Genomic DNA, 23,958 nt, shown 5'->3' with positions numbered 1-23,958 from the left:
AACAGTTGGCTCTTAATGCCCCTGGCCCAGCCTGCAGTGGAAACACTCCATCCTTTGCCCCTGTGAAGGGCAAAGCTCTAGCACCTGCAGCTGTTGTCACGTTCCAATAAATGCCTCTGGAAATCGTGCTTCCAAGTTGATTATTAAGGTGGCAGGAGGCCAGCTCAGTGCCTCAGGGACTGTTCCATGCAGCACACATTTACCTAAGAGGCTAAAGAGTGTTGGGAAATGAGATTTTCCAGCTCACTGGCTTAAGTCCTGAATTCACAGAACAGCAGGTGTATTACCTGGGGCCACCTTCCCACTCCCACCCCACCCTGGCCACAGCAGGGTTTCTCCTCAAACCATTTACAAGAAAAGCCTCCCCTCCCCCCCCACCTGTCGTACAGGAAGAATCAGTTTCGTTACAAGGTGCTCCAGCTGCTGTAATCACACACCACCATCCAGTCAGAGGTCCCTATTTGATCGGTTTTATTCACAACCACTGTACAGTCTCTAAAAAGCCTTTTACAAGGTCAGTCTGTCCTTTGGAGAGGCACGGCAAGGGCAACGCTTCATGCTGCAGCTGTGGGGCCAGAGCAGAAGCCGAGCTCCAAGGCTCCCTGCTGGCTAAGGCCCAGCAAGTACAAGCCTGAGGCCTGGTGCCCAGGAGAATGGCTTGGCACGAGGGTGCTGGTTTATGGTTCTGGGGCAAAGAGGCACTGAGAACTCAGCCCATGTGCAGGGGGCAGCAGCCCTCTCACTGCAGTGGGGCTGGCAGCTCCTGGCGAGGAGTAAAGCACAGAGGTGAGTTGCCATAAAGGGGAGGGACAGTGTCAGCACATGCAGTTCCTATAACCCAGGCCCTGCCTTCAGCAAACATGACCCAGGGGCTAAGTGCTATGAGTCCAGGCAGAGGTAAGACCAGCCACGCCTCAGGTAGCCTGGGCCTGCATCCCACGTGCCCTTTGGGTGGGGGAGGCCCTGGTGCTTTCTGGGAGTGTGTCTGAAGAGTGGGGAGGTGGGGTCAGTGAAGGGCTGGGACTCGGCTAAGCAGGAAGCATTTCTCAGCTGACACTGGTGGGGCTCTGAAGCAAGGCTCCCCATGGTGGTAGGGAGTTACCCTGCAAACCCATCTCCCTGCAGCCTATGCTGGGGAGCAGGTGAACCAGGCTGGGTGCAGCCACCATCAGACTTCACGTGAGCCCGTGGGGGCCAATGCAGTTCCTCCCCGGGGCTGTCAGACAAAGCCAGGAGTTTCCAGGCAGTGGGCACCTGCAACAAACACCATGGGGCCCAGTGCCTGGCTCCGCAGGGACAAAGCTGGGAGGGGCACACAAGGGCAGGAGTCGCCATTCCCCACTGTGCCAGTGCTGTCTCCACACCTGGAGGAGGCCGTGGGGCAGGGCACTGCCTGGTCAGCTCACAGCAGGGCCTCTCACCACCCCTCCATGGCAGCTGGTGCATGGCTGAGGTAGTCCATGAAAATCGGTGCTGGCAGGACGGTTACTGCAGAGAGAGAAAGAGAGAAGGGGGCACTCACCCTGAGGGGCCTATGGGCAGGAGCCAGCTGTGCACACACTCGGGCTCAGAGCCGCATGCTCGGCCCCCCAGGGGAACCCGGGCTGTGTCACTTTGGGGTGTGCAGTGCCTCCATAGCACATACTCCACCACAACCTCTTCTGTGCCAGAGGGAGCATAGCACCCCTGGGGTTTGGTGGGATAGGACTCTACAGCCCAGGAAGCCCCCCAGCAGCCCTGCTCTCACCATTCGGCTGAGGTCTCCAGCGAATGTCACACCTCTGCTCGGCCGCTGCTCCTGCGAGCCGGTACTGCTGCCACTCAGCGAGTTCCTGCGCATGATCCCTGCTGGGAGCCAAACGGGGTGAGAGGCCAGGGGGCCCTGAGCCTCCCCCCATGAAGCAGCCCCCCAGGTGCCTGCTGCAGAGCCTGGCATGGTGCCCAGCTGGTATGTGGAGACATCTCCCCCACCATGGAACACGCAGGTTAATGCCACCTTCCCCAGGGCAGAGACCTGAGGATCCTCCATGCAGCCCAGGGCACGGCCCCCAGAGAGCTCCCCACAGCACATGCCCCTGGGCACTAAAGCCACATGGGGGTCCCAGGCAGAGACAGCAAGGACAGTGGGGGGGGGATCAAGTGCCAGCAGGGAGCAGCCGAGGATGGCAGGGATAGGGGGCAGATGCAAGAGGACAGTGGGGAGGAGGCTGGGGGGGTCAAGTGCCAGCAGGGAGCAGCTGAGGACAGCGGGGGGGGCTGGGGGGGGAGAGGAGTTCAGGTGCCAGCAGGGAGCAGTGGGACAGGTACTTCCAGGCTGCGAGAGGACAGTGGGGTGTGTGTGTGTCAGGTGCCAGCGGGGAGCAGCTGAGGACAACGGAGGGGTGCGGGGGGAGTCAGGTGCCAGCGGGGAGCAGCAGGCTGGGTACCTGTGGGCTGCGAGAGCTCCAGACGCTGGAGGCTGTTGCGCCGGGACGGGTTGAAGCTGCCCTTGGAGAGGCGTCTCTGGCGGCTGGAGAGCATGGCAGCTGGGGAGACGATGCCCGGGGGGGCCTGCTTCCCCATCCGGAAGTACAGATCCTCAATCTCCCTCTTCTGCACAGCCTGCAGTGTCTGCACTTCAGAGAGGTGCCTGGGGACAGCAGGGCCGTCAAGGCAGGGCAGGGCAGGGGGCAGACGCCTGTTTCTAGCCCAGCTGCCCATAGGGAGGAGACTGGCAGGAAGCTGCCTTACCCCACCCCAGCACGGGCCAGCAGCCCCTGAGAGCTCCCTGGAGCCAGAGGCTCTTGCACAAGGCCCAGCTTGCTTCCCTGCTGCCCCCCCAGCAGTGCAGCACGTGGGAAAGGCCGAGCCGGGTACCCCACTCACTTCTGGCGCAGGCTCTGCAGCTCCTCCCAGATCTCCTCGTCCTCGCTCTCCGTCTCGTCGCTGCTCAGGTAGGACGAGCTGCGCGCGTAGCTCATCCACACCTGGCTCACCATGGCCTGCTGAGGGCTCTCAGCACTGCCCTCCCCAGGCCTCTCCTGGTCGCTCTCCGCCAGCGCCACCGGCGTCCCCTCCTCGGCCAGCAGCTCGTCGGGGTCCTGCACCGGGGTGTCAGGGACAGAGTCCGAGTCGGGGCTCGTGCTGCCCTCTGTGGCGGAGGAGCTGGGCACCAAGGGCTGAGAGGAGGCACCAGCCGCCCGCTCCCAGGGCTCCTGGCCACTCTGCTCACTGTCACTCTGGCTCTGCTGCCCCAGGGTGCTGTTGGCTGGGTCCTTGGATGTGGTCACCTGGAATCTACCCAGAATCTGGGGCTTGGCTTCTGGGAACAAACGGGGAAGGGCAGGTTAGCAGGAGCCAGCCCAGCGTGCGCCAGGGCAGGTCCGAGCGCTGGGCGTGGCTCCCCATGCACTGGGGGGAGAGCTGGCACCAGGCACTCTGCGATGCCAGCCATGTTCCCACCCCGGGCAGGCTGCACCACAGCTCAACCAGCACCTTTACCTTCGTTGATGGGGGACAGCCGGGCCTTGGCTGGGCCAGGGGCGGGCGACTCTGAGACGATCAGGTGGCTGCTGGGTTTCGGGGAGCAGGGTGATACCTAGGAGAGAAGCCGGTGAGCCAGGTCAGGGAGCACCGAGCCGCTCTCTTGCAGGGTCCTGGCCCCCAGCAACATCCAGGGCCATCTAATCCCCAGCAGCAGATGGGCTGGGGATTGAGCTGCGGCTCCTTGGCTCAGGCCCAGGCCTCCGGATTAACAGGCTGCTCCAGGCCTCGCTTCAAGCCAGCAGCACCGCCCCAGCCCAGGAGCAGCGGCTCATCCCCTGAGTAACACCAGCCCCAGAGCTGATCTAACTGGTCCCTGGGGCCATTCCGCCAGCTCCAGCATGGCCTGCAGCTGGCCCCGTCCCACCAGCCCTACGCCAAGAGCCGGGGTCTGGCGCCACCAGGGCATGTCCTGGCTGTGCCCCCACATTCCTGGGGCCTTCTGGCAGCTGTTTGACCCACCTCACGCTGCAGCACCCATGCCCCTTCTGGGGGTGCTTACCAAGCCGCTATCCAGCGCCCCTGCAGCAGGAGCTCTCCCCGATGCCAGCGGACTCTCCCCGATGCCGCTTCTTCCCAGGCCCTGAGGGGGAAGAGCAGGGCCCCAGCCCCCTGTGACGCAGGTGCTGGTGGGCTCCTGGGTCCAACTGCAGTGTGGGGCTGGCTCCACCTGGCCCGCAGGGCCAGGGGAGGTGAAGTGTGCCGGCCCCAGGTACAGCGACTGCGGGCGAGGTATCAGTGCAGGGGCATGGGGCCCTCCCGGCGGGGGGGCAGCCAAGGAGACGGACGGCAGCAGCGTCTGGGCCATGCTCATCATTGCCAGGGAGAACATCTCAGCCAGCGAGAACAAGGGGGAGGTGGCAGGAGACCAGGGGGGCGCAGTGGGTACAGTGCTGTTCATGGGTGGGCTCAGGGGGCCCAGGCCTCCCCTGGGTGGTGTGGTGGACAGCAGGGAGCCCCCAGCCTGGGGCCCGGGTCCGGCAGTCTGTGGGAAAGACTGGGATGTTGGCAGCGGGTACGGGGCCAGGCCAGGCACCGTCAAGGAGGAGGGCCTACTCCACGCAGCTGCACTGGGAGAACCTGCAGAGGAGAAAGGGATGAGCATGTCCTCACTCCAGGCTGGATGCTCCCCCTCCCTCCCATCTAGGGTCCCCACATCCCTGCCACCACACCCCCCTGCAGCTAGCTGCTCCCTTGGAGGAGCCACAGTGTGGGCATTCCAGCTCGGCTGGGGGCCGTGGCCGGCCCTGGGGAAGGTGGGGAGGCTGGTGTCCGAGCTGGTACCTGGCGGTTCTGCTGGGAGCAGAGGCTGTAGCCCAACGGGCTGGGTCCCTGGCGGGGTGTCTGCGAGGCTGAAGAGGTCGTTTTCAGAGGGGAAGCCACTGAGCGAGGGCTGGACCGGAGCCAGCTCCGACTGGCCTGGGCTCCTGCAGCCCAAGTCTGGGACAGAGACAGGGAGTCAGTCCTGCCACCGCGCAGCCCTGACACCCCAAAGCAGCAGCCCTCCCCCTACTGGGGCCAACTTCTGCAGTTGCCGGGCAGGGGGTGGCGCAGGCCTCTCCCCGCATAGGCCAATGGCACCTCGCTACCACTGCCCGGGCTGCAGGCACCCAGCCAGTCACAGGAACTGCCCTTCACGGCGGCCATGCTTCCATCACAAGCCAGCGGACAGCACAGGACCACCTGCCCAGCCCCCCAGAGAGGGGTGTCGCAGGCCCAGGGCTGGGGCAGCCTATTGGAGTGTGGCAGGGGGTGGCAAGTACGTACCGCTGAGCAAGGACGAGGCTGAGATGGAGCGCGAGAGATCCTGCAGCTGCAGCTCCGCCTGCCAACGAGAGACAGGGCCTGTGATGGGCCAGGGCTGCGGCAGGATCTGGCCCACACCTCCACCAACCCCCTCACTGGGACCCCCAGCAGAGCCAGGGAAGCTGGAACATGCTCTCTGGAGCAATGCACAGACAGAGGGGGCGGGGGGGGGGCGCTCACCAGGAAGGCTGCTCACCGAGAGTGAGGAGGCCACGCACTGGGCAGCTGGAGGGTGAGGTGAGGTGCTCAATGGGGGCCACTCACAGAGGAGTGGGGAGGCGCTCACCTGGAGGGCTCTCACCGGGGGACCAGGGGGAGGGCAAGTTGCTCACTGGGGTACAAGGAGGGGGCTGCTTACTGGGGGAACTCACCGGAAGGCCGTTGCTGGTGGCAGAGGGTGACAGGCTCTCAGGCTGCGGGCTGCCAGCCGCCCTGGTGGCACCATGCCCGTCCTTGCGCAGCAGGGTCTCCACGCGCTGGATGATGTCCTGGATTCGACGGATGAAGCTGTCCTGCTCCGACTGGAGGATGAACTCATTATTGACCTGTGGGGCCAGGCAAGTGGGTCAGTGCTGGGTGCGGGCCACCCAAACCCTGCCGAGCCCAGCCAGGCCCTGCACTCACCATGACGGCCGCAATCTCCTCCGGGTTGTCCCCGTCCAGGTCGAACTTGAAGGTCACCATCTTGTTGTTGTAGGTCTGCAGCTGGCACTCCACCACCCGGTCGCTCTTATCCGAGATCTGCAGGGCAGGGGCAGCTCATAGGCAGCTGTAGAGACCCCCGTCACCCCCTGCCGGGAGCCAGGTGATGCACAGGGAGGGGCCAGCGGTTGCAGTACCAGGCCTGTGCCAGCCCCGCTTCTCAGCCTGTGCAGATGGGTGGCTTTAGGGGCCCTTTTGCCCCCTCAATGGAAACATGAAGGGCTAATCGGCGCTTCCGTCCCCCGTGTCATTCCCTGTGAACTGCATGTCCACACACGTGCAGGAGAGCAGGACTCAGGGCGCTGGAGCAGCCGCCATGGTGCCCCCATGGGGCCAGAGCCAGCTAGGAACCAGGGAGATCGGCCCAGGAGCAGTTGCTCCCCAGGCACCCCCCATTCCCTGCCACCCTGACTTCCCCCCGACAGCTGCCGCCCCACACTCCCCACGCACAGTGAGCTTCCGCCCCCTCAGAGCCTGTGGACAAAGGCAGGGCAGGTGCTGGTGGCGCTTACGTTGGTGATGCGCAGCCTCGACCTGGCTCGGCGCCGTAGCAGCTTCCCCGAGGCCCGCTTGGCCGGCAGCTTGGCGTTCTGCTCGCTGGCCGAGAGCCCTTCGCAGCCATCGCTCAGGCCAGATGCCACGTCCGACGCGTAGCTGTGGGGAGGCCCCAGCACAGGGGCAAGAGTAAATAATGGCCAATCCCACCTGCCCCAGCCCAGTATCCCCTGTAACCCGCCCAGATCCCCATCTCAGTGAACAGTCCCAGCCCCTTCCAGCCACCACCTTCCGGGGGGGCAATAGCTGACTCCTCCCACCAAGGGGCTGGGGGCACGGTGCCGACGGAGCAGGGCCCAGATGTACCTGTCCACTGGGGAAGAGAACTCGCTGGCCGGGGTAGACGGCAGGTGCTCCATGGGCGAGCTCACTGCGATGCTCTGCAGGGGAGAAGCCAGAGTGAGGGGGCATTGTGGCACCCCCAGAAGCCCCCCAAAGGGAAGCGACAGGTGCCCCTGTGGCAGTGTGAGGCCCCACTCACCACAGGGAAGCAGCTCTCTGACTGGGCAGCTGGTGGGCTGGAAGGGTCCCTGGTGGAGAAGGTGCCTGAGTGGCAGTGGGACAGGTCTGGCGAGTCCACGAACCCAGAGGAGCTCAGGTACCCGTCCGTCTCGCAGTCAGCTGAGGAGCAGAGAGCAGGGTGAGTGGCCAGCCCAGGGGCCCATCCCACCAAATCCTGGCTCCCAGCTGCCCACGGGGGAGAGCCAGGGCAGGCTCCCCTCGCAGAAGCTACCATTTCTCACCCCACTTCCCCAGGAGAATGGGAGAGAAACAGAAGCAGCTGCCTCGAGCGATCGCTGCCAGGGTGCCACGTTCCAACTCCCAGCAATGTCAGCCGCACACACCAATGAGAGGCTGAGAGCTGCTCTCCCTGCACTCCAGGGAGACGCAGGCCAATGCCAGCGACCACCCCCTCCACCCCACCCCACGGTGCCCGCACACTGTCTACGTACAGGCGGTGGAGGAGTAGCTGGTGTGCCGATACAGGAAGTGCTGGTGCTGATCTGCCTCAGGCTCCTCGGGCTCCGGGAGGAAGGTGCCCCCAAAGACAGAGTCCCCGGAGCCAGGTGTGGCCGGTGAGGCCTGGGGGGTGGCAGGCACCGGGGGGCACTTCAGCTCCTCCAGCAGGGGCAGGATGCCCGGCTGCTTCTCCTGCTCCTGGTGCCGCAGCTCATCCTGCGCCCGCTTCAACTTCTCCCGCTTGCGTTTGATGGTGACCACACGGTCCCGCACTGCCTTGGCCACCAGCTTGTAGTCCGCCTCACACACAAAGCCCAGGGTCACCTGCAGGAGGTGCAGGGGGCGCGTCAGGCCCTGCCCCGGCAAAGCTTGGCAGAGTGATCTGGGCACCCAGGGAGGCAGTGTGCCAGGCACAGGCGAGGTCAGGGAGTGGGGCTTGGTTGTGCTCGGGCAGCCCAGGCAGAGGGTAAGATGGTCACTGCCCCAGAACGGACCCTGCCCCCTGCACAAGGCAGCAGTGCCTGCTACAGGCTGCAGCAAGCCAGCAGCACAGATCCCAGCGGCGAGCGGCTCCCCTGTGCCAGAGCTGCGAGCAGCGTGGGTACACGGAGGGGACCGGGCTGGCCCAGACCATTGTCTCCCCATCCCAGGCGGGGGCAGGGCTGCTCCCCCTCCCCCCGCGGGCACCTACCATCTCCTGGGCCACCTCCTCGGCCACGTCCTTGTGCAGCTCAAAGAGGAACTCGAGGGCGTTGTTGTCCTTGTACTTGCCGTGCAGTTTCTTAGTGTCGTCCATGCGCAGCCAGAGCTTGAGGCCGGACTTGACCCCGTCGTCCTCCTCGGCCAGCTCCACGTGCACCCCCGTGTCCTCCTGGAAGAAGGAGTGCTCCAGCAGGTCCTGGATGGTGTACCTGGCGGACAGGCCGGGGTCAGCGCAGCCTGGGCACCCTGGGGGGCCACTGCCCGGCCGAGGAGCCCAGTACGGCACAGGGACCCCACCCAGCACAACTGGCACCACGCAACAGAGCCCAGCACATGGACTGAGCCAGCACCAGGGCACTCTAGCTCATCTGGAACCCAGGCCGCCAACCCAACCCAGCCAGCCCCCTCCACCCCAGAGGCCTGCAGCCCCCCATCCCTGCCCCACCAAGCCCTGTGGCCCCACACTCCTGCCCTGCCACGCCCACCTCTCAGCCTTGTTCATGCGGATGCAGCCCTCAATGATTTCCTTCAGCTCGGGCACCTTCACCTTGTAGAAGCTGTTGGGTTTCATGCCCTGCAGGGAGACATCCCGACAGTCAGGCAGGTCTCAGGCCAGGCTGTGCCTGAGCAGCTGAGACACCCTCTGCAGCGCCGCGAGCAGCCGTCCCTGAACGTGCAGGGGGCCGGACTGAGGTGAGACTGGCCCTGTGAGCAAGTGACATCTGGGGCTGCCCTCTGGCTCCTGGGACCTGACTCCCAGTCCACGCAAGTTGAGTGTGGAAGGGACCCCATAGGGAGGGGCCGGGAGGACAGAGACCCCGATTCAGGCAGGTGAGAGCCAGTGGCTCAGAGTGAGCGGAACAACCCAGCACCAGTTCCTGACGGGCCAGGCAGAGCCCAGTGTGGACCAGCTTCCCTGGCCATGCCCCTGCCTGCCCTGGGCGAGGGGGCAGAGCAGTTCTGGGGGACGGGAGGTCATGGAGCAAACCGGCACCACACTGGATCTGGCTGGCTCAGGGCCGTTAAGGCTGCGGGCTGGCTCAGGGCAGCGGAGCAGACCAGGTTCACAAACTGCTTCCTGGTTCCACTCCATTAACGCTGGAGGCTGCTGCTTCCAGGTCCCGGCACAACACGGAGCAGCACGTGGACAGCCACACGGCCTCCACCAGGCCAAAACCTGCTGCGGGGAGCAGAGCAGGGGGCAGCTGGGAGGCACAGTTATGGGGGAATGGGACCCACCTGCAAGGGCATCCAGGGGAGCCCAGAGCGACTCCCCCTTCTGTCCCCAGCCAAGGGACCCAAGAGCTCAGCAGTAGCTAGCGGCTGGCCTGGCATGGAGCTGCTCCCAGAGCAGCATCAGGAAGGAGGGAGTGTCTCAGTTAAGGACCAGGCGGGGGTTGAGCGGCTCCGGGGGGGAGGAAGGGGGAGAGAGGGGTCCCTGAGCCTCCAGAGTGGCTCCGGCAGGGGAGGGGTTTCCCTGGCAGAGCAGTGCCAGTGGGGGGGAAGGGGCGTCCCCAGTCCCCCAGAGTGGCTCCCCGGGCAGGGGGAGAAGGGTCCCCAGGCCCCTAGAGTGGCTTAGGCAGGGGAAGGGTTTCCCTGGCAGAGCGACACTGGCAGGGAGGGAGTGAGGAGGGTCCCCAGGCCCCCAGAGTGGCTCAGGCAGGGGAAGGGTTTCCCTGGCAGAGCGACACTGGCAGGGAGGGAGTGAGGAGGGTCCCCAGGCCCCCAGAATGGCTCTAGTGGGGGAGAGGTTTCCCTAGCAGGGCAGTGCCAGCGGGGGGGGTTCCCAGAGTGGCTCCGGCAGGGGAGTGGTTTCCCTGGGAGAGCGATGCTGGCGGGGGGGTCCCTGCATCGAGGCACAGACACAGCCACTCACCGAAGTGACCTTGCGGTAGATCTGGGCGGCGTTCTGGCACTCTGAGTAGGGGTACTCCGAGGTGGCCATCTCCAGCATGCACATGCCGAAGGCATAGACATCCACCGCCTCGTCGTACTTCTCCTCGTACATCTCAGGGGCCATGAACTCTGGGGTGCCTGGGGGTGCAGGAGACACAACTCAGTGACAAGCTGCTCCTTGGGGCTGGCTAGCCACACCCTGCTGGCCTAGGGTTGGGGGCTGGCTGCAGGGGAGGCTGCGCTCCCTGACTCTCGTCTCAGAAGAGCCAGGCTGGCGTTGGCCACCCCAGGGGTCCCACGGGGGAGGGCACCCTCGGGGACCGCGAGTGGCCCCTCAGCCAGGCCATCCCGGGGAACCCACCCGAGGGTCCCGGCTGCTCGCACACCCAGCGCCCCGGTACCTATGACGCTCTTGGCGAAGGAGGCCCGCTTGAGCGTGGCCAGGCCCAGGTCCCCGATCTTGACGGAGCCGGTGGGGCCCGTGATGAAGATGTTGTCGCACTTGAGGTCGCGATGGATGATGGGGGGCGAGCGCGTGTGCAGGAAGTGCAGCCCCTTGAGGATCTGCCGGCTCCAGCGCTGCAGGACCTTCAGCTTCATCTTCTTGAAGCGCTTCAGGTAGCTGGGAGGGCGACACGGGCGACATGAGGAGGCGACTCCAGCTGCTTCCCCTGGCCAGGTGCCACCCAAGTTGCATGGAGCTGGGCAGCAGGGTCCCGGCGCAGGCTGTGTGGAGACTCTTCTCACCCAGGCAGCACACACAGCGGGCTCCGCAGGAACGGGCGGCTCTGGAGTGCCAAGGGCCAAGCACGGGCCTAGGAACGGCGAGCAGCCGGAGCTGCCTGGTACAGTGCAGCACAGCGAGGTAAGGGCACCCGGGACGCACTGACAGCTGCTTCCTGAGCTGGCGGGCAACACGCTGTGCAGTGGGGGCTCACAGAGCGCCTGCCAGGCCCTGGGCTTTGCCCCAGCACCCCCACCAGTTCTCAGGCCCACCCCAGTATGCGGCGGCAGCCCAGGTTGGCCGAGAGGAGCTGTGAGGTCTGCCCAGATCCTGCCCAGGCCCCTTCATGCCAGGCAGGGGCGGCTTGGAATGCACCTGGCCCACATCCTGGCCAAGCTCACTGTGCCAGCAACCACAGCGGTCACATGCAGGCCAGACAGGCTCCCGCACAACCCACTAGGACCCTTGCCTCCTCTCCGCCTGCCACACAACCCCCACCCTGCCAGACCCCCCAGCTCCCTCCTCCACCACCCACTAGGACCCTACCCTCTCTCCCCACAGGCCCCAGTGCCCCCACTCCACCTGCCACACAACCCCCGCCCATCAGAACCTGGAGCCCGCCCCCCTGCCAGCCCAGCCCAGCCCCGCTCACGTTTTCAGGGTGCCCGAGGTCATGAGCTCAGTGACCAACACGATGCAGATCTGGCCCTTGATGGCTGACTTCCAGGAGTCGTAGAAGCGGACAATATTGGGATGCTGCAGGCCCTTCAGCATCTCCACCTCCTCGCTGAAGCGCTGCCGTTCAGCCTTCGACAGCTTCCGGGTCTGCAAGGAACCCACAGGAGAGGCATGAGTGGACACTGGGGGGGTGCCCTCTGGCACCGGGGCTGGTGGCACAATGGACCAGTCCTGGTCTAAGCCAGCCCAATAGCCTTGCCACGGAGCCTCCCCCTCGCTCCCCCATAGCCCTGCCACAGAGCCCCTCAAAACAACCCAGCCACTGAGAGCCCCCATGCTCCCACCCAGAGATGGAGCTCCTATCCATCCTCATGGCTCCCTTTGCCAGCCACATACACGGCAGCAAGGCCATGCCAAGCTCCCAGTACAGAGCCCAGACTGGCTGGTGGGCACCGGTGCCACGCACAGACAGCAGCCCCATGACCACTGCTGGCGCTGCCCAGGGCAGCAGGATTACTCATGTAGGAGAGACGAGCAGAGCCAGGCACCACAGTACCAGCAAGGCCACGCAGAGCATCCCCCCCACGCCCTGGAGCCAGTGCAGGGCCGGGGAGCTGGAAGCCGCTAATCGTGCCGGCTGGACGCGCTGTGCAGCCCAGCTGCCAGACTCCCCCAGAATGCCCTGGCCCGGCTTATCAGCACCAGAGACGGCCTGTATCTGGGTCAGGATGGACATGGAGTGTCGGGGGAGGGCAGGGCAGGCCTGGCAGCGGCCAGGGCTGTGGGCACAAGAGCAGAAATTCACTCACCTCCCAGCCCCCAAGAGCAAGCAGGGACAGCAGGACCCTTTGCCCAGCAAACAGCCGGGCTCTGCACAGAGAGAGCCAGGGCTAAACCAAACCCCCCGCGTGCCAGCCCCCCGAAGGGAAGGATGTGTCTCCCCTGCCCCTTCCAGGGAGCAGAGGGGCCCGACAGGGACAGGGCAGGGGTGAGACTTTTTGGCTTACTAGGGATTTGCTGCTCCCCCGTTAAGCCACTTGCTGGACACGGGGAGGGGGCTGAGCCAGCATTTCAGCAGCTGGCCTGGCAGGGGCACGGGGACGCTGGGGTGTTAGTGAGACACATGCCACCTCCAGCACTCAGATTCTCCAGTGAGGACGCAGATCATTGGCTGATGAGGCAGCGTGGGGCCCCTCTCCCTCCTGCGCCCAGTGGGCCCACCCAGAGGAGGCTGCCTGCTCGCACAGCGCTGGGCATGCACCCACGTGGACTTGGAGTGACACAGACAAAGCTACCGATGTCTGCACCTCCTGCTGCAGCTGTGGGCCATGCAGGGCCGGAGATCAGCACCACCTTTTGATTAAAACCTTTATCCAAGGGGGAGGGGCAAACCCAACTCCTCCCCAGCAGCCCACCCAGCCTGCCTTTGTGCCCCCAGCTCAGGGCACGCGCCTCGTTCGCGTGGGGGCTCGTTTCCGCTGGAGATTCCGCGCCAGCCCAGCACTCCTGGGGCCAGCCCCTGCACAAGGGGGGGCCCAAGGCCTGGTGACCTCCAGGTGCTAACCACCCCCACACCCCGCGGCTCAGCAGGGCCCCGGTAGTTGGGTCTCAATTCACGGCCCAGGGAACTTGTGACAAGAGACAGGAGGGAGTGCTCAGCGCCCCAGCACAGCTCCTGCCAGCCAATGCCCTGGCCAAGAGAACTTGTGCGCCACAGGGCATAGCCCGCACATCCAACACGGCCCCTCGGGCCAGCCTTGCACCCCTACACAAGGAATAACAACTCCTGCTGCCTCACTCTGCTGCTTCCTAAGAGAGCAGGCGGGCGGCTGGCAAGTGCAGACACAGGGCACCTTTATGGCAGGGGGCCACGCAAGCATCAATGCCGCCTTTGTTGGCAGCACGGGCGCGCCAGGCTCTGGACCCGGTTTTTCCATGTTCCTCCTGCTCAAGTTAATTCAAGTGGAAGCAGAAGTTGAGCTTTGACAGAAGCTTAAAGCACCGTGACTAGGAGCCCAGTCCCAAGGTCAGCAGGGAGGGCACTGGCACCTGCTCCCTGGGTCTCAGCCCGGCAGCTCCATCCCCTCACCAGGTCTGCTGACGACAGCCAGGACAGCTTCCTTGCTGCCCACAGGCTCTGCTGGGACAGCAAAGGCCAGGCAGACTCCTGGGGGCTGCCCCCCATGACTCCTGCTCAGCACACACAGGGCGCTGGGGACTCTCCCAGGAGCAGTGGGGCACAGATGCCCTGGCTCCTGCCTGCTGTCTTGAGAGGCCAGGGGACTCAGGGCATGGAAGGAGCCACCCCCTGGGACATCTGTCCAAAGGAAACTGATCCGCTGCAGCCCGGGACTTCCAAAACATGATGCAACGTAAAAACAGCCACCTGAATCTGGGGCCGCCCCCTTCCTCCACCCCCTCTCTCACTGCCTCCCCCCTGCTCCAGCCCCTACCCCACAGCTCTCCCTGCATGTTGTCCAGGCTTTGGAGTCCCTATGCATTCCTGTCATGTGCTCCACAAACCAAACCCTCCCCAGGACCCGTGCCTGGCCGCTGGCATGCTGGTAACTGTGCCCAAGGCCCTGGAGTCCCTGCCCTGCTCCCGCCCTCGCAGAAGCCAGCAATGTCTGGAGAAACTGGGAAACTTGCACAAGTAGGAGTCTGCGGAGGGCTGATCCCCCTGCCCCAGCGCCAGACACTGCCCAGCCTGTGGCACCCTCTCCCTAGACAGGGGCCAGAGCTCCTGTTCCCCCACCCGCAGAGCGCTACGGGGCCACTGCTCTCTCCTTGGCCAGGCAAACTGGGCCCTGGCCAGTGATAATACTGGGGAGCCGGGCCTGGCATGGAGGCGAGATACGCCAGCAGCTGCTGCGAGACCTGTTTGCCTTGGTGTATGTTTAAGGCAGGCGCACGAAATGACATGAGCCTGGAGCAGCAACAGCTGACTCCACCCATGACCCCCAATAGATTCCCGGCCTGCATTCGAAATGCTGAATGTGCCGCACAGGTAGCATTTCCTGGCAGGGCCCTGCCTGCTGGGAGTGAGAAGGGCAGGGCCAGGTGAGCAGGAACACTGCTCCTCGGGGGCTGCAGCCCTACATCCTCCAGCAAATACCCCCCTCTGCCCCTCTCTAATGAGAGCAGGGCCCATGGGAAACTGACACAAGTGGGAGCCTGTGTAGGGCTGACCCCCCCACCCCAGTGCCAGGCAGCGAGCAGGGAGAGCGCAGGGAGGATCTGGCTGGGACAGACTCTCCACATCCCTGCACTGACAGCCAAAGAAACCAACGGCTCGCGGCTGCCGCGTTCCTAAACACTGGAAGCTGCTGGCTCCAGGGATCTGTGTGCTCGGCCCCTTGGCTCGCAGGAGCCATAAATCAGCCCAGGGATCTTTCGTAATGTTTTTGTTGCATCATAACTGGCCCCGTGGCTGGGTTGCAGCTGCCCAGCGCCCCACATGGGGCCGTGCACAATCCCCTTCTTTCAAACCCATGTTCGGGGCCATGGCCCAGCCAGAACAGGGAACCCGCTGAGACCAATGAATGGCACCTTTTAGATCCAGGGCAAGTGAACGGATCTCCAAGCCCCCACCTCTGCTCCTCTGCCAGTCCTGACCCATAGCAGCCCTTGCTAGTACAGCCGAGGCCAGGAGGACCACCAGCTCCGCCAATGACCCCCAGTACTGACCTGCAGCCACCCCCCATTCCAGCCTTGGCTTCTCTCGAACAAGTGCTCCCAAACTGAAACAGCAACATATACATCCAGTGGCATCAACTTGAGACCCAGCAAACTTGTCAGAGACCAGCTGAGCCTCAGTTAATTACAAACAGCAGCTGGAAAAACTGGGTCCTTCAGCACTTGGGGAGTTGCCTGAGAGCATCCCAGCCCCAGATAGTCCCCAGGCAGCTCCCCACTGCCAGTTTCCAGACCAGAGGCAGGAGGGGAGGGGTCTTCTGAGGAAAGGTGGCTGGCCTGGGCTCCTAGAAGCCACACGTCTCCCCAGCTGCTCACGAGGAACCAGATTCAGGAACTCTGGAATCTGTTCCCCAAGCCTGCGAGCTGCTGCTGAGAGAACAGGGAAGAGCCCGAGGCTGCCCCTCGCCCCCAGGGGCTCCCCCAGATGGAGTGCTAGAATGCAAGGGGGGATCACACCACCCCCAGAGCTGCGAGGGCACAGCCTGCCCTCCAGTCCTGTGCCCCCCATGCCTGGAGGGCAATAACCAGGCTGGCACATGCTGCTTAGCATTCTTGATACATTACCATTGAGATGTGGGGGCTACGACTGGGCGAGAGAGGGGCTATGAGCCAGGATGCCTGGGTTCTGTCCTGGCACCCTTTTGGCAGCACTGTGTTTGGTGAAAGTTCACCTTGTGGGCCAGGTCCCCCAGCAGCTCCACACAGGCCAAGATGGCCTGTGCCCAACAAACAAGGCCAGGAGGGCGCTGCCATGCCAGCAGTAACCCCTGCCCACACCCTGGCTCCACTCACCGAGAAGGGCCACTAAGGAATCCACTCAGCAAATGCACGGGCGGGCAGTGCACCCCCCAGCTCCAGCAGCCTTGCTCAGCCCGGAGGGCAGGGACACAATGTACCTCGATAATAGCCGCCTCGTGCACAGCAGTATGATGCTCTGGGTTACAGAGGCCAGAGCTGCCTAACAAGCTGGGATGGAAGCCCCCCCCACCCGCTTGCCAAGGCAGGGCTGGCCTCCTCTGGGTGAGGCTGAACCAGCAGTTCAGCAACCCAGAGCCACCAAGTCCCAAGTGCCAGAGCTGGCCGGGCTCTCACTGCTAAGTTCCGCTGCCAGCCCGGGCACCCTGCTGCTCTCATTGGCCCCTGCCAAGGTGGAGCTGGGGGAGGCGGTGTGGTATTTTTACACATTTCTTCCTCTCCGAAGGTGTTTATGAGGCTCTGGCTACAGACCCAGCTCTGTGATGCCCCGGGCAGCAGAGCTGAGCAGCAGCCTCTGAAAGCCCCATTGTGCAGGGCCCGGCATCCTGGAGAGGGGACCAATTTACATAATTATGGTGCATTTATAGCTAAAAGCCTCTGCAGGCCACCATAGCGAGTGCAGCCTGGCCCTGAAATAGCACCCAGCCATAAATCCCAGCCTGGGACAGCCCCACAGACCTCTCCAGCTGGAGACAGCTTGCTGCTGCCCCAGAGAAACAGCAATCCCATAAAAAGCGTGGCTGGCACAGAGCTGCCGCCAGGAGCAGAGATCAGCACCAGCCTCTACGGAGCCTCCCGGTTTGCTGTCGCCTCCTCCCAGGCTGGGAGCAGAGGCCCAGCCTCCATGTGTACAGCGATTATGTGTACCTACAGCATGCCCCTCACATCCCACAGGAGCCTGAAAACAATTCAGCTCTTCCATTCACTTCCTGACCGGCGCCCACGGTCAGAGCACCCCTGGGTGCAAGGAGCCGAACCCTCCCACGGCTGCTCAGCTAGTGGGGTTCAGGGGGCAGATCGTTTTCCTAGGTCCCATGAAGCTCAACAGCCCCCCAGAAACCAGCCCCAACATGTACCAGGAACCACCAGGCCTGGAACAAGCGGCTTCCAGATCAGTCTATTGGGGGCAGAAACCCACCAACCCAACCACAGCCAGGAGGAAAGGGGCCCCCAGCGCAGCACCACAGCCGCTTCATCAGCAGGCAGCCAAGGAGCAGCACCTGGCATCTTCTTACACACCCAGCCCTGCCCTGAGGGTCAGGCAAGCCTGTACTGACAGCCCTGCTAGCGCCAAGACGTCAGTGGAGGTCTGTCGCCCAGGAGAGGGAATGGTACTGTCTGGACCGGGGGCGTTCCCACAGATCAACAAGTGTGAGAAACTGCAAGAGCCCCCAGCGGTGCCCACATCACGCCGCGTAACCGGGGAGTACAGGATCTCTTGTGCCAGCAGTGACCAGAGCTCGCCTCGTCCCACAGCACCTGGGCAGCACTGTCCCAGCATGCGCCAGTCTGAGGCACAAAACAGGAGCCCTGCCTGGGCAGCCAGCGCACAGCCTGGAGCCAGAGGGGTCTCCCCCACTGCATTGCTACCCATGGGGAAGCTGGCTCAGGGTTCTGCCACCCAGAAGCGACACAGACTCACACCCAGAATGGCGGTGGGGGGGGGGGGGAACGGGCACTGCCCTGGGGCCAGTGGAGCAGTAGCCAGAGGAGATGTTACCCACCTGCCCTGAACCTAAGGGCCACTAGGACAGCCTGGAGCTGCGTTCCCAGCAGGGCATGTGGGCGCAGAGTCCCTGGCCCCCCTCCCTGGGGTACAACACGACCCCCAGCAGTCCAGGGCTAGTACAGAGAGGCCTGTAAGCACAAGATACTCTCCCTGCCAGCCCAGGCCAGGCCCGCCCGGCCTCTGACCACAAGCCCCAGGAGCAAGGGCTGTCCTGCCAGTGTCTGGGATGCGCCCAGCACACAGGGGCACTACCACAGACACTGTAGAACAGCAACCCCAGATGCCCCTGCCCCCTTGAAGGGCTCACATCCACCTGGGGGGGCCCCGTTTGGGTTCACCAGCCCCCCTTCCTCAGCTCTGCTCCGCCCACAGCAGCGTGGGCTCTGGGGAAGGGACAAGCACTCGGTGCATAAGGAGAGAGCGTGCAGACACACCCTGGCCAGTTCAGGCAACTCCAGCTCTTGGCTCCGTGCCACTGCCCATGGCAGGGGGGAGAGTCGGGTCCTGCAGGAAACTGCTCATAATAAACAAATATTTACCAGTTGGGCCCACTTTGGGCCTCTGGTTTCCCCAGCCCCTCCCAGCATCCCCCAGGCATCTGTCAATAAAAACACTGCTTTAAACCTAACTTCAGAAACCAGAAATGGGTCAGGCCAAGACTATTATGTGTGGAGAGCCCAGGGCTGGGGTAGCTGGGGGCTCTGGGCCAGGACTGAGGAGCACCGGCAGAGCTGGGGGAAGGGGGGGAGCCAGGGCTGGAGGAGCAGGGGGCTCTGGGCCAGGACTGAGGGGCACCGGCAGAGCTGGGGGAGGGGGGGAACAGGGGCTGGGGGAGCAGGGGGCTCTGGGCCAGGACTGAGGAACACCAGCAGAGCTGCTGTGTGAGAAGCTAAGGACTGGAATAGCGGGTCAGGGTTGAGGTCAAGTGACCATTTATATTTTAAAGGCAATAAATGACAACTGTGTGACAAATGCAGGACAAAGCTATTTCTGAAAGGGCACAACCACAACCACTTTTATTTGTGGTACGAACTCCTATATTTGTACCACAGCGGCTGATTCTCTGCAGGATTAGGGCTCAAAAACAGGCTTGTTAAATCTGCTCACATGCTCCTTGTCTCCGCATGGCACACGGGGCTTGGGACAAGAGATGCTGAATGAGGAAATCCTAACCGAGGGGCACTGGTAGAGCTCTCTGGTGCTGGGGGGGGGGCGTTGAGGTAGCAGGGGGGCCGTGGGTTGGGGCTGAGGGGCACTGGTAGGACTCTCAGGAGCGGTAGCAGGGGGGTTGTGGGTCAGGGCTGAAGGGCACTGTTACAGCTCTCGGGGAGGGGGAAGGTAGCAGGGGGCCATGAGTCAGGGCTGAGGGGCACTGGTAGGACTCTCAGGGGGGGTGGTAGCAGGGAGGCCGTGGGTTGGGGCTGAGGGGCACTGGCAGGACTCTCGGGGGGAGGGGTGGTAGCAGGGGGACCGTGGGTCAGGGCTGAGGAGCACTGGTAGGACTCTTAGGGGGTAGCAGGGGGGCTGTGGGTCGGGGCTGAGGGGCACTGGCAGGACTCTCGGGGGGTGGTGGTAGCAGGGGGGCCATGGGTCAGGGCTGAGGGGCACTGGCAGGACTCTCGGGGGGTGGTGGTAGCAGGGGGGCCGTGGGTCAGGGCTGAGGGGCACTGGCAGGACTCTCAGGGGATGGTAGCAGGGGGACCGTGGGTTGGCGCTGAGGGGCACTGGCAGAGCTCTCGGGGGGTGGTGGTAGAAGGGGGGCCGTGGGTTGGGGCTGAGGGGCACTGGCAGTGATCTCGGGGGGCAGATCAGGATAGAGGGGCATCAGCAGAGCTGGAAGAGGCAGCCGAGCGAGGGCTGGCACAGAAACTCGGACCGGGCGACAGGGGATGGATCGCTCAGTGACTGTCTGTTCTGGTCATTCCCTCTGCAGCACCTGGCGCTGCCGGCAGAGAGGACGCTGGGCTAGGCGGACCCTTGCTCTGACCCAGCCTGGCTGTTCTTGGGCTTTCCTGGGACTCAAGGGGCAGCAGAACTTTGTATCCAACGGTCCCTGCCTCCTCCCAGGAAGGTGCAGCCTGCTGGCCCACCAGAGCCCACACAGAGCCACTGGGACTGGTCAGCACTGATGCCTGCAGACAAGCCCCCCAAAACACCAATCAGCATCACTTTATGAGCACACCAGAAAGCCGTCTGGCACCATCCTCACGACAGCCTGCCTGGCCAAGCCAAACACTGCCAGACACAAACAGCCCCCTCCCCCCGCCCCACCAGAGCTGCAGGACGTCTACTGGGTACCTCAGATCCAGCCTCGCAAATGGCACGTGCTCTCAGCCTGATGGACGCCCTCTGATATGGCCTGTGGAGAGAGACTTGGGATCCGCCTGGCAACTCAGTCTGGAGCAGCAACCCTAAGGCAGGGTTGAGAACCAGCCTGAGGCTAAGAAAGGTGGCCAGACGCCCCCCAGGCTGCGCTAGCTGCAAGCGGGCCAGGGATGCACATGCCTGGCACGGCCCAAACACAGGATACAGCACATGACAAACCCACAGAGGCACCCAAATATTACACACACAGGAAAAGCCAGGCACCGTGGGGCTGACCGCGGAGAGCGTGACTGTGACCTCAATGCCTGACCCCGGGAAGCGTCACCACTAATACCAAGGGGCATCCGATTTGTGTGCGAGGTGAGAAGCTTTGGGAGAAAACTCCGGGACACAGAGCAAAGCTCCAGTGGGCAGACACGAAGGGCCAGCCTGCTGCTCAGGGCACAATGCCCCTTCCTCACAGAACCACCCACTGCCATGCAGGAGTCCCTCCACCCACCCGGAGATGCAGCCATCAACACACACAGCGACACCCCATGCTGCTTTTAGGGGCAGGACACGTTTTTCTGTGTAAACAAGGACTTGGAACTCGCAGCTGCACCAGCCGGCCCAAGGACGAGGGTGATCAGAGATTTTGGACTGTAGCTGAAGCCCATCCCAAAGGGTTGTATGGAGAGGTGGGGTCCTCCAGAAGGGATAGTCCCCATACAGCCCTGCTATTGGTTGCAGCAGGAAGGAGTATGGGGGCTAGAGAAACCAGCCCCCTCTCAGCAGAGGGAGGCTGGGGTTGAAGGAGGAAGGGATGGGACAGCTGGCAGGAGACCAGAAAGCACCAGGTCCGGGTGTGTTAAAGCAGATCCTGCATCCAGCCCCTAAGGGCACCATAGAGCTTCTGGAAGCATCACACAAACCGGCCACGGGGGCCCACCAATAAATTTCTGTTGATTTAGCCACTTGCACCACACTAGCCTCTGTCAGGAAAACCTGAGAGGAATCATAGTCCCCATTTACACTCCAGAGGCACCTCCGACACCTGCCAGCAGTGCTCTGAAACCAGAACCTGAAGGGGCCAGTTGTGCAGAACACGGCACAGAACTGGCAATGGGGGCGAGGCTGGCGTTTGAAGCAGCCCCTCTGATGGGCGGGGCAGCGCGTGCAGAAAAGGAAGCCCAGAGCCTGGCACTTAACCTGTACCTTGGCACCGAAGGCCTGATACACAACTACAAGATCTATGGGGCAGGGATTGGCATGCATGGCACTATCATGCTGCAGGCGCTGCCATCACCAAGTGATGAGAATGAGCCATGCAGGAAGCTGCAACTGATGCAGAACTGAGCTGCGAGGAACCCAGAGCAGCTGGGCAGCAAGATGCTGGGAGCATTTCACACCAGGGCCCAACATGCCAAAAGCTGGGAATGGGCAGCAGGGGATGGATCATTTGACGATTCTCTGTTCTGCTCACTCCCTCTGGGGCACCTGGCATTGGCCGCTGTCGGAAGGCAGGACACTGGGCTAGATGGACCTTTGGTCTGACCCAGTCTGGCCATTCTTATGGCAGATCTAGCACAGCACCAAGATGCCAGCACATGGGCACTACGGATCTGAGCCATGCCTGGGGGTGGGCAAGGGCACGCGCTGCTTGGTTGCTGCAGTCCAGCTGCAGAAATGGCACTAATGGGAATAGCCATGAATTACGGTAATTCAGTATCTGTGGCTGCTGCTGCTGCCAGCTCTCCTACATAAGAGAAATCACAGGTCCAGCGTGCCAGACGCCGGAGGCCATTACTAATAGAAAGGAGAGACCTGGGGCTGCAGGAGCCAGAGATAATGGAGAAATGAACAGATGTGGCCCCAATCCCTCCACACCTTCTTGGAGCTCCTTCTGTCCCAGTCTGCTGCAGTATCACACGTATGTCTGGGGAGTGGGAGCCCAAGCAATAAGAAAGAGGCTGAAGCTAAAGCCAAACGAGGGGACAGGGACCTGGGGGAAGCATCCCACACATGCCCCCACCTAAAGTCTGAGATGTGTCTTGAACCCAGTTTTGGGGTCCAGGAGAGCCCAGTCTGACCCATGGCTCAGTCCCAGGACCATCAAAGGGACACTCGGGTCAGGACCAAGTGCTGGCCAGTCCCAAACACCAGACTTTCCTAAACCCCTCTGGTGAAAGGAGCCACTGACCTGGCACCTGCAGAAAAGCTGGCCCAGCTGAACGGCCTGTCCTATCCCTACCAACACCACAGGCAGAGCCAAAGCACTGAGCCAGGGCCCAGGCCCATCCTGCTGGTCAAGCTCAGGAGACCTCAGTCCCTCCTCACTCCAACCTGCCTAGCTCAGCAATCCAAGGCCAGGGGCTGGGGAAACTCCCACACAGCCCTCACCTCCGACCCACCCCCTGGGGCCCGAGTGCCAAGGGGCAGCATCTGATTAACCTGAAGTAGAGCCCCACTGATGTGGGAATCTTGGGGGAGCAGGGGACAGCCCGAGAGTGGGGCAGCCAAGCAGGGGCTTGGTACGCTGGGTGCTTAACAGGGCCCTTGCAGCCTGCTGGCCTGGCTGGACTGAGGTGCCCCAGGCCTGCAGTCTCTGTGACCCTGTGCTGGGGAGCTGCTCCACTAGCCCCTGGAGCGTAGGGGAAGGATCCCGAACAGATTGCCCAAGTTTGACAGACATCAGGGTCCAACCAGCTGACAGCAGGGCAGCTCCTCACTCTCAGGGCACCCTGGCTCCTGACCCTGCAGAACATTACAGGGCTCAGCCAAGACCTCCTCCTCCAAGGGACTGCACCTTGCCCAGCCAGCCACCTCCGGGAGCCGTGACCCCCAGTCCAAGCCAAGTGCTGACCCCGCTAAGAACTCAGGAGGCCCCATTCTCCCCCACCTCTGCCACAGGCAAGTGCTGCAGGGCAGCCAGGTGCCAAAGGACTGGGGGCTCCTGGCTCTGCAGCATCCCACACTCCCACAGGCTGTGCAGCAGTGAGCCCTGGAGAGCAGCCGGCCCGGGGACCCACCTGAGCGCGTAGGCGCTGGAACCGGGGGTGCTGTCCATCATGTCCAGGGTTTACAGTTTGGTTCAGCGGCTCTCCGCTCCCCCACGCCCCGGCCTGAGGGCGCCTAGCCCGGAGAAAACGCCCCCGCCCCGGCGTTGAGAGCTCCCGGCCCGGGGCCCGCACCCACCTGCAGCTCGCACCAGGCCACCTCCACGGTGGTCTCGGTGTCCAGCCCTTTGTACACCGTCTTGAAGGAGCCGCGGCCGATCTCGATGTCGAACTTGAGGAACCGGCCGTCCGGGGAGGTGGCCACGGCGCGGGTCTCGACCTCCTCGTTCTCCTCCTGCGCCCGGCGGCTCTCGTCCGGGGGGGCGCCGCGCGGGGAGACCTGGCCGGGGGGCGGCGGCGAGGACGTCTGGCCGCCGCTCTCGCTGCCCGAGCCGGAGCGCGCCGCGGGCTCTGCGCCTTGGAGAGCCTGGGGGTCCCCGCGCGCCTCCTGCGCCCCGGCCGGGCCGGACCCCGGGGGCCCCTCGTAGCCCAGCCGCTCCAGCTCGGCCGAGCTCCGCCGGTTGAACCTGTAGGAGCCGCGGCGGCTCTCGCGCCCCCGGCTGCGGAGCGGGGCTGCCCGGCCGGGGGTTCCCGGCTCCAGGGCGATGCCGCAGCCGGACAGATCCACCTCGGTCTGGGACATGGCTCCGGCCGCGGGGGGCCCGGCCACGTGGAGCATCAGCATGGGGGGCGGGGGGTCCGCGCCCGGGGCCAGGCGGGCTCCTCGCTTCGCACCTGGAGGCGCAGCAGCCACCGAGCCCGCACTGGGAGCCGCCGTGCAGTGCCGGCCCTCAGCAGCCCGGAGCCGAGCTCCGCCCGCCTGGCGCCTCCCCCTCCCCGGGCGCAGCGCACGCCCCCGGCCCGCCCCCGCC

At 63.8% G+C, this 23,958-nt stretch overlaps 1 protein-coding gene across 5 annotated transcripts; it reads right to left on the bottom strand.

The window, feature by feature from the left end:
• Window positions 1-454: 454 nt before the first annotated feature.
• Window positions 455-23,887, bottom strand: WNK4 (WNK lysine deficient protein kinase 4). 5 transcript variants are annotated; one of them, XM_050934544.1, is made up of 20 exons: window positions 23,226-23,887; window positions 11,520-11,692; window positions 10,545-10,765; window positions 10,124-10,281; window positions 8,733-8,821; window positions 8,237-8,456; window positions 7,539-7,869; window positions 7,067-7,206; window positions 6,892-6,965; window positions 6,543-6,684; window positions 5,953-6,069; window positions 5,700-5,873; window positions 5,290-5,347; window positions 4,807-4,962; window positions 4,025-4,602; window positions 3,481-3,577; window positions 2,866-3,301; window positions 2,427-2,629; window positions 1,748-1,845; window positions 455-1,488 (listed from the first exon to the last, which is right to left on the bottom strand). In XM_050934544.1, exons 1-20 carry the CDS (start codon window positions 23,769-23,771, stop codon window positions 1,486-1,488), a joined length of 4,014 nt encoding a protein of 1,337 aa, XP_050790501.1. In that variant the 5' UTR covers window positions 23,772-23,887; the 3' UTR covers window positions 455-1,485. The 5 variants fall into 5 exon arrangements, with proteins under 5 accessions (XP_050790501.1, XP_050790502.1, XP_050790500.1 ...); XM_050934545.1 differs by having other exon boundaries at window positions 1,748-1,848; window positions 10,133-10,281; XM_050934543.1 differs by having other exon boundaries at window positions 1,748-1,848; window positions 23,226-23,838.
• Window positions 23,888-23,958: the final 71 nt, after the last annotated feature.

The sequence above is a fragment of the Gopherus flavomarginatus genome, chromosome 25, assembly GCF_025201925.1.
Source record: "Gopherus flavomarginatus isolate rGopFla2 chromosome 25, rGopFla2.mat.asm, whole genome shotgun sequence".
In the NCBI taxonomy this organism is placed as follows: Eukaryota; Metazoa; Chordata; order Testudines; family Testudinidae; genus Gopherus; species Gopherus flavomarginatus.
The sequence above is the reverse complement of the archived record's forward strand: the minus strand, read 5'-3'. Positions and strand labels throughout refer to the sequence as shown.

Excerpts from the sequence above, each read along its gene's own strand:
- WNK4 (XM_050934543.1), bottom strand. The coding sequence starts at position 23,771 with ATGCTGATGCTCCACGTGGCCGGGCCCCCCGCGGCCGGAGCCATGTCC. Across the intron at positions 10,766-11,519 it reads ACCTCGGGCACCCTGAAAAC|CTACCTGAAGCGCTTCAAGA; the intron begins GTGAGCGGGGCT and ends TCGCCCTCCCAG. Across the intron at positions 6,070-6,542 it reads CGAGGCTGCGCATCACCAAC|ATCTCGGATAAGAGCGACCG; the intron begins GTAAGCGCCACC and ends CCTGCCCTGCAG.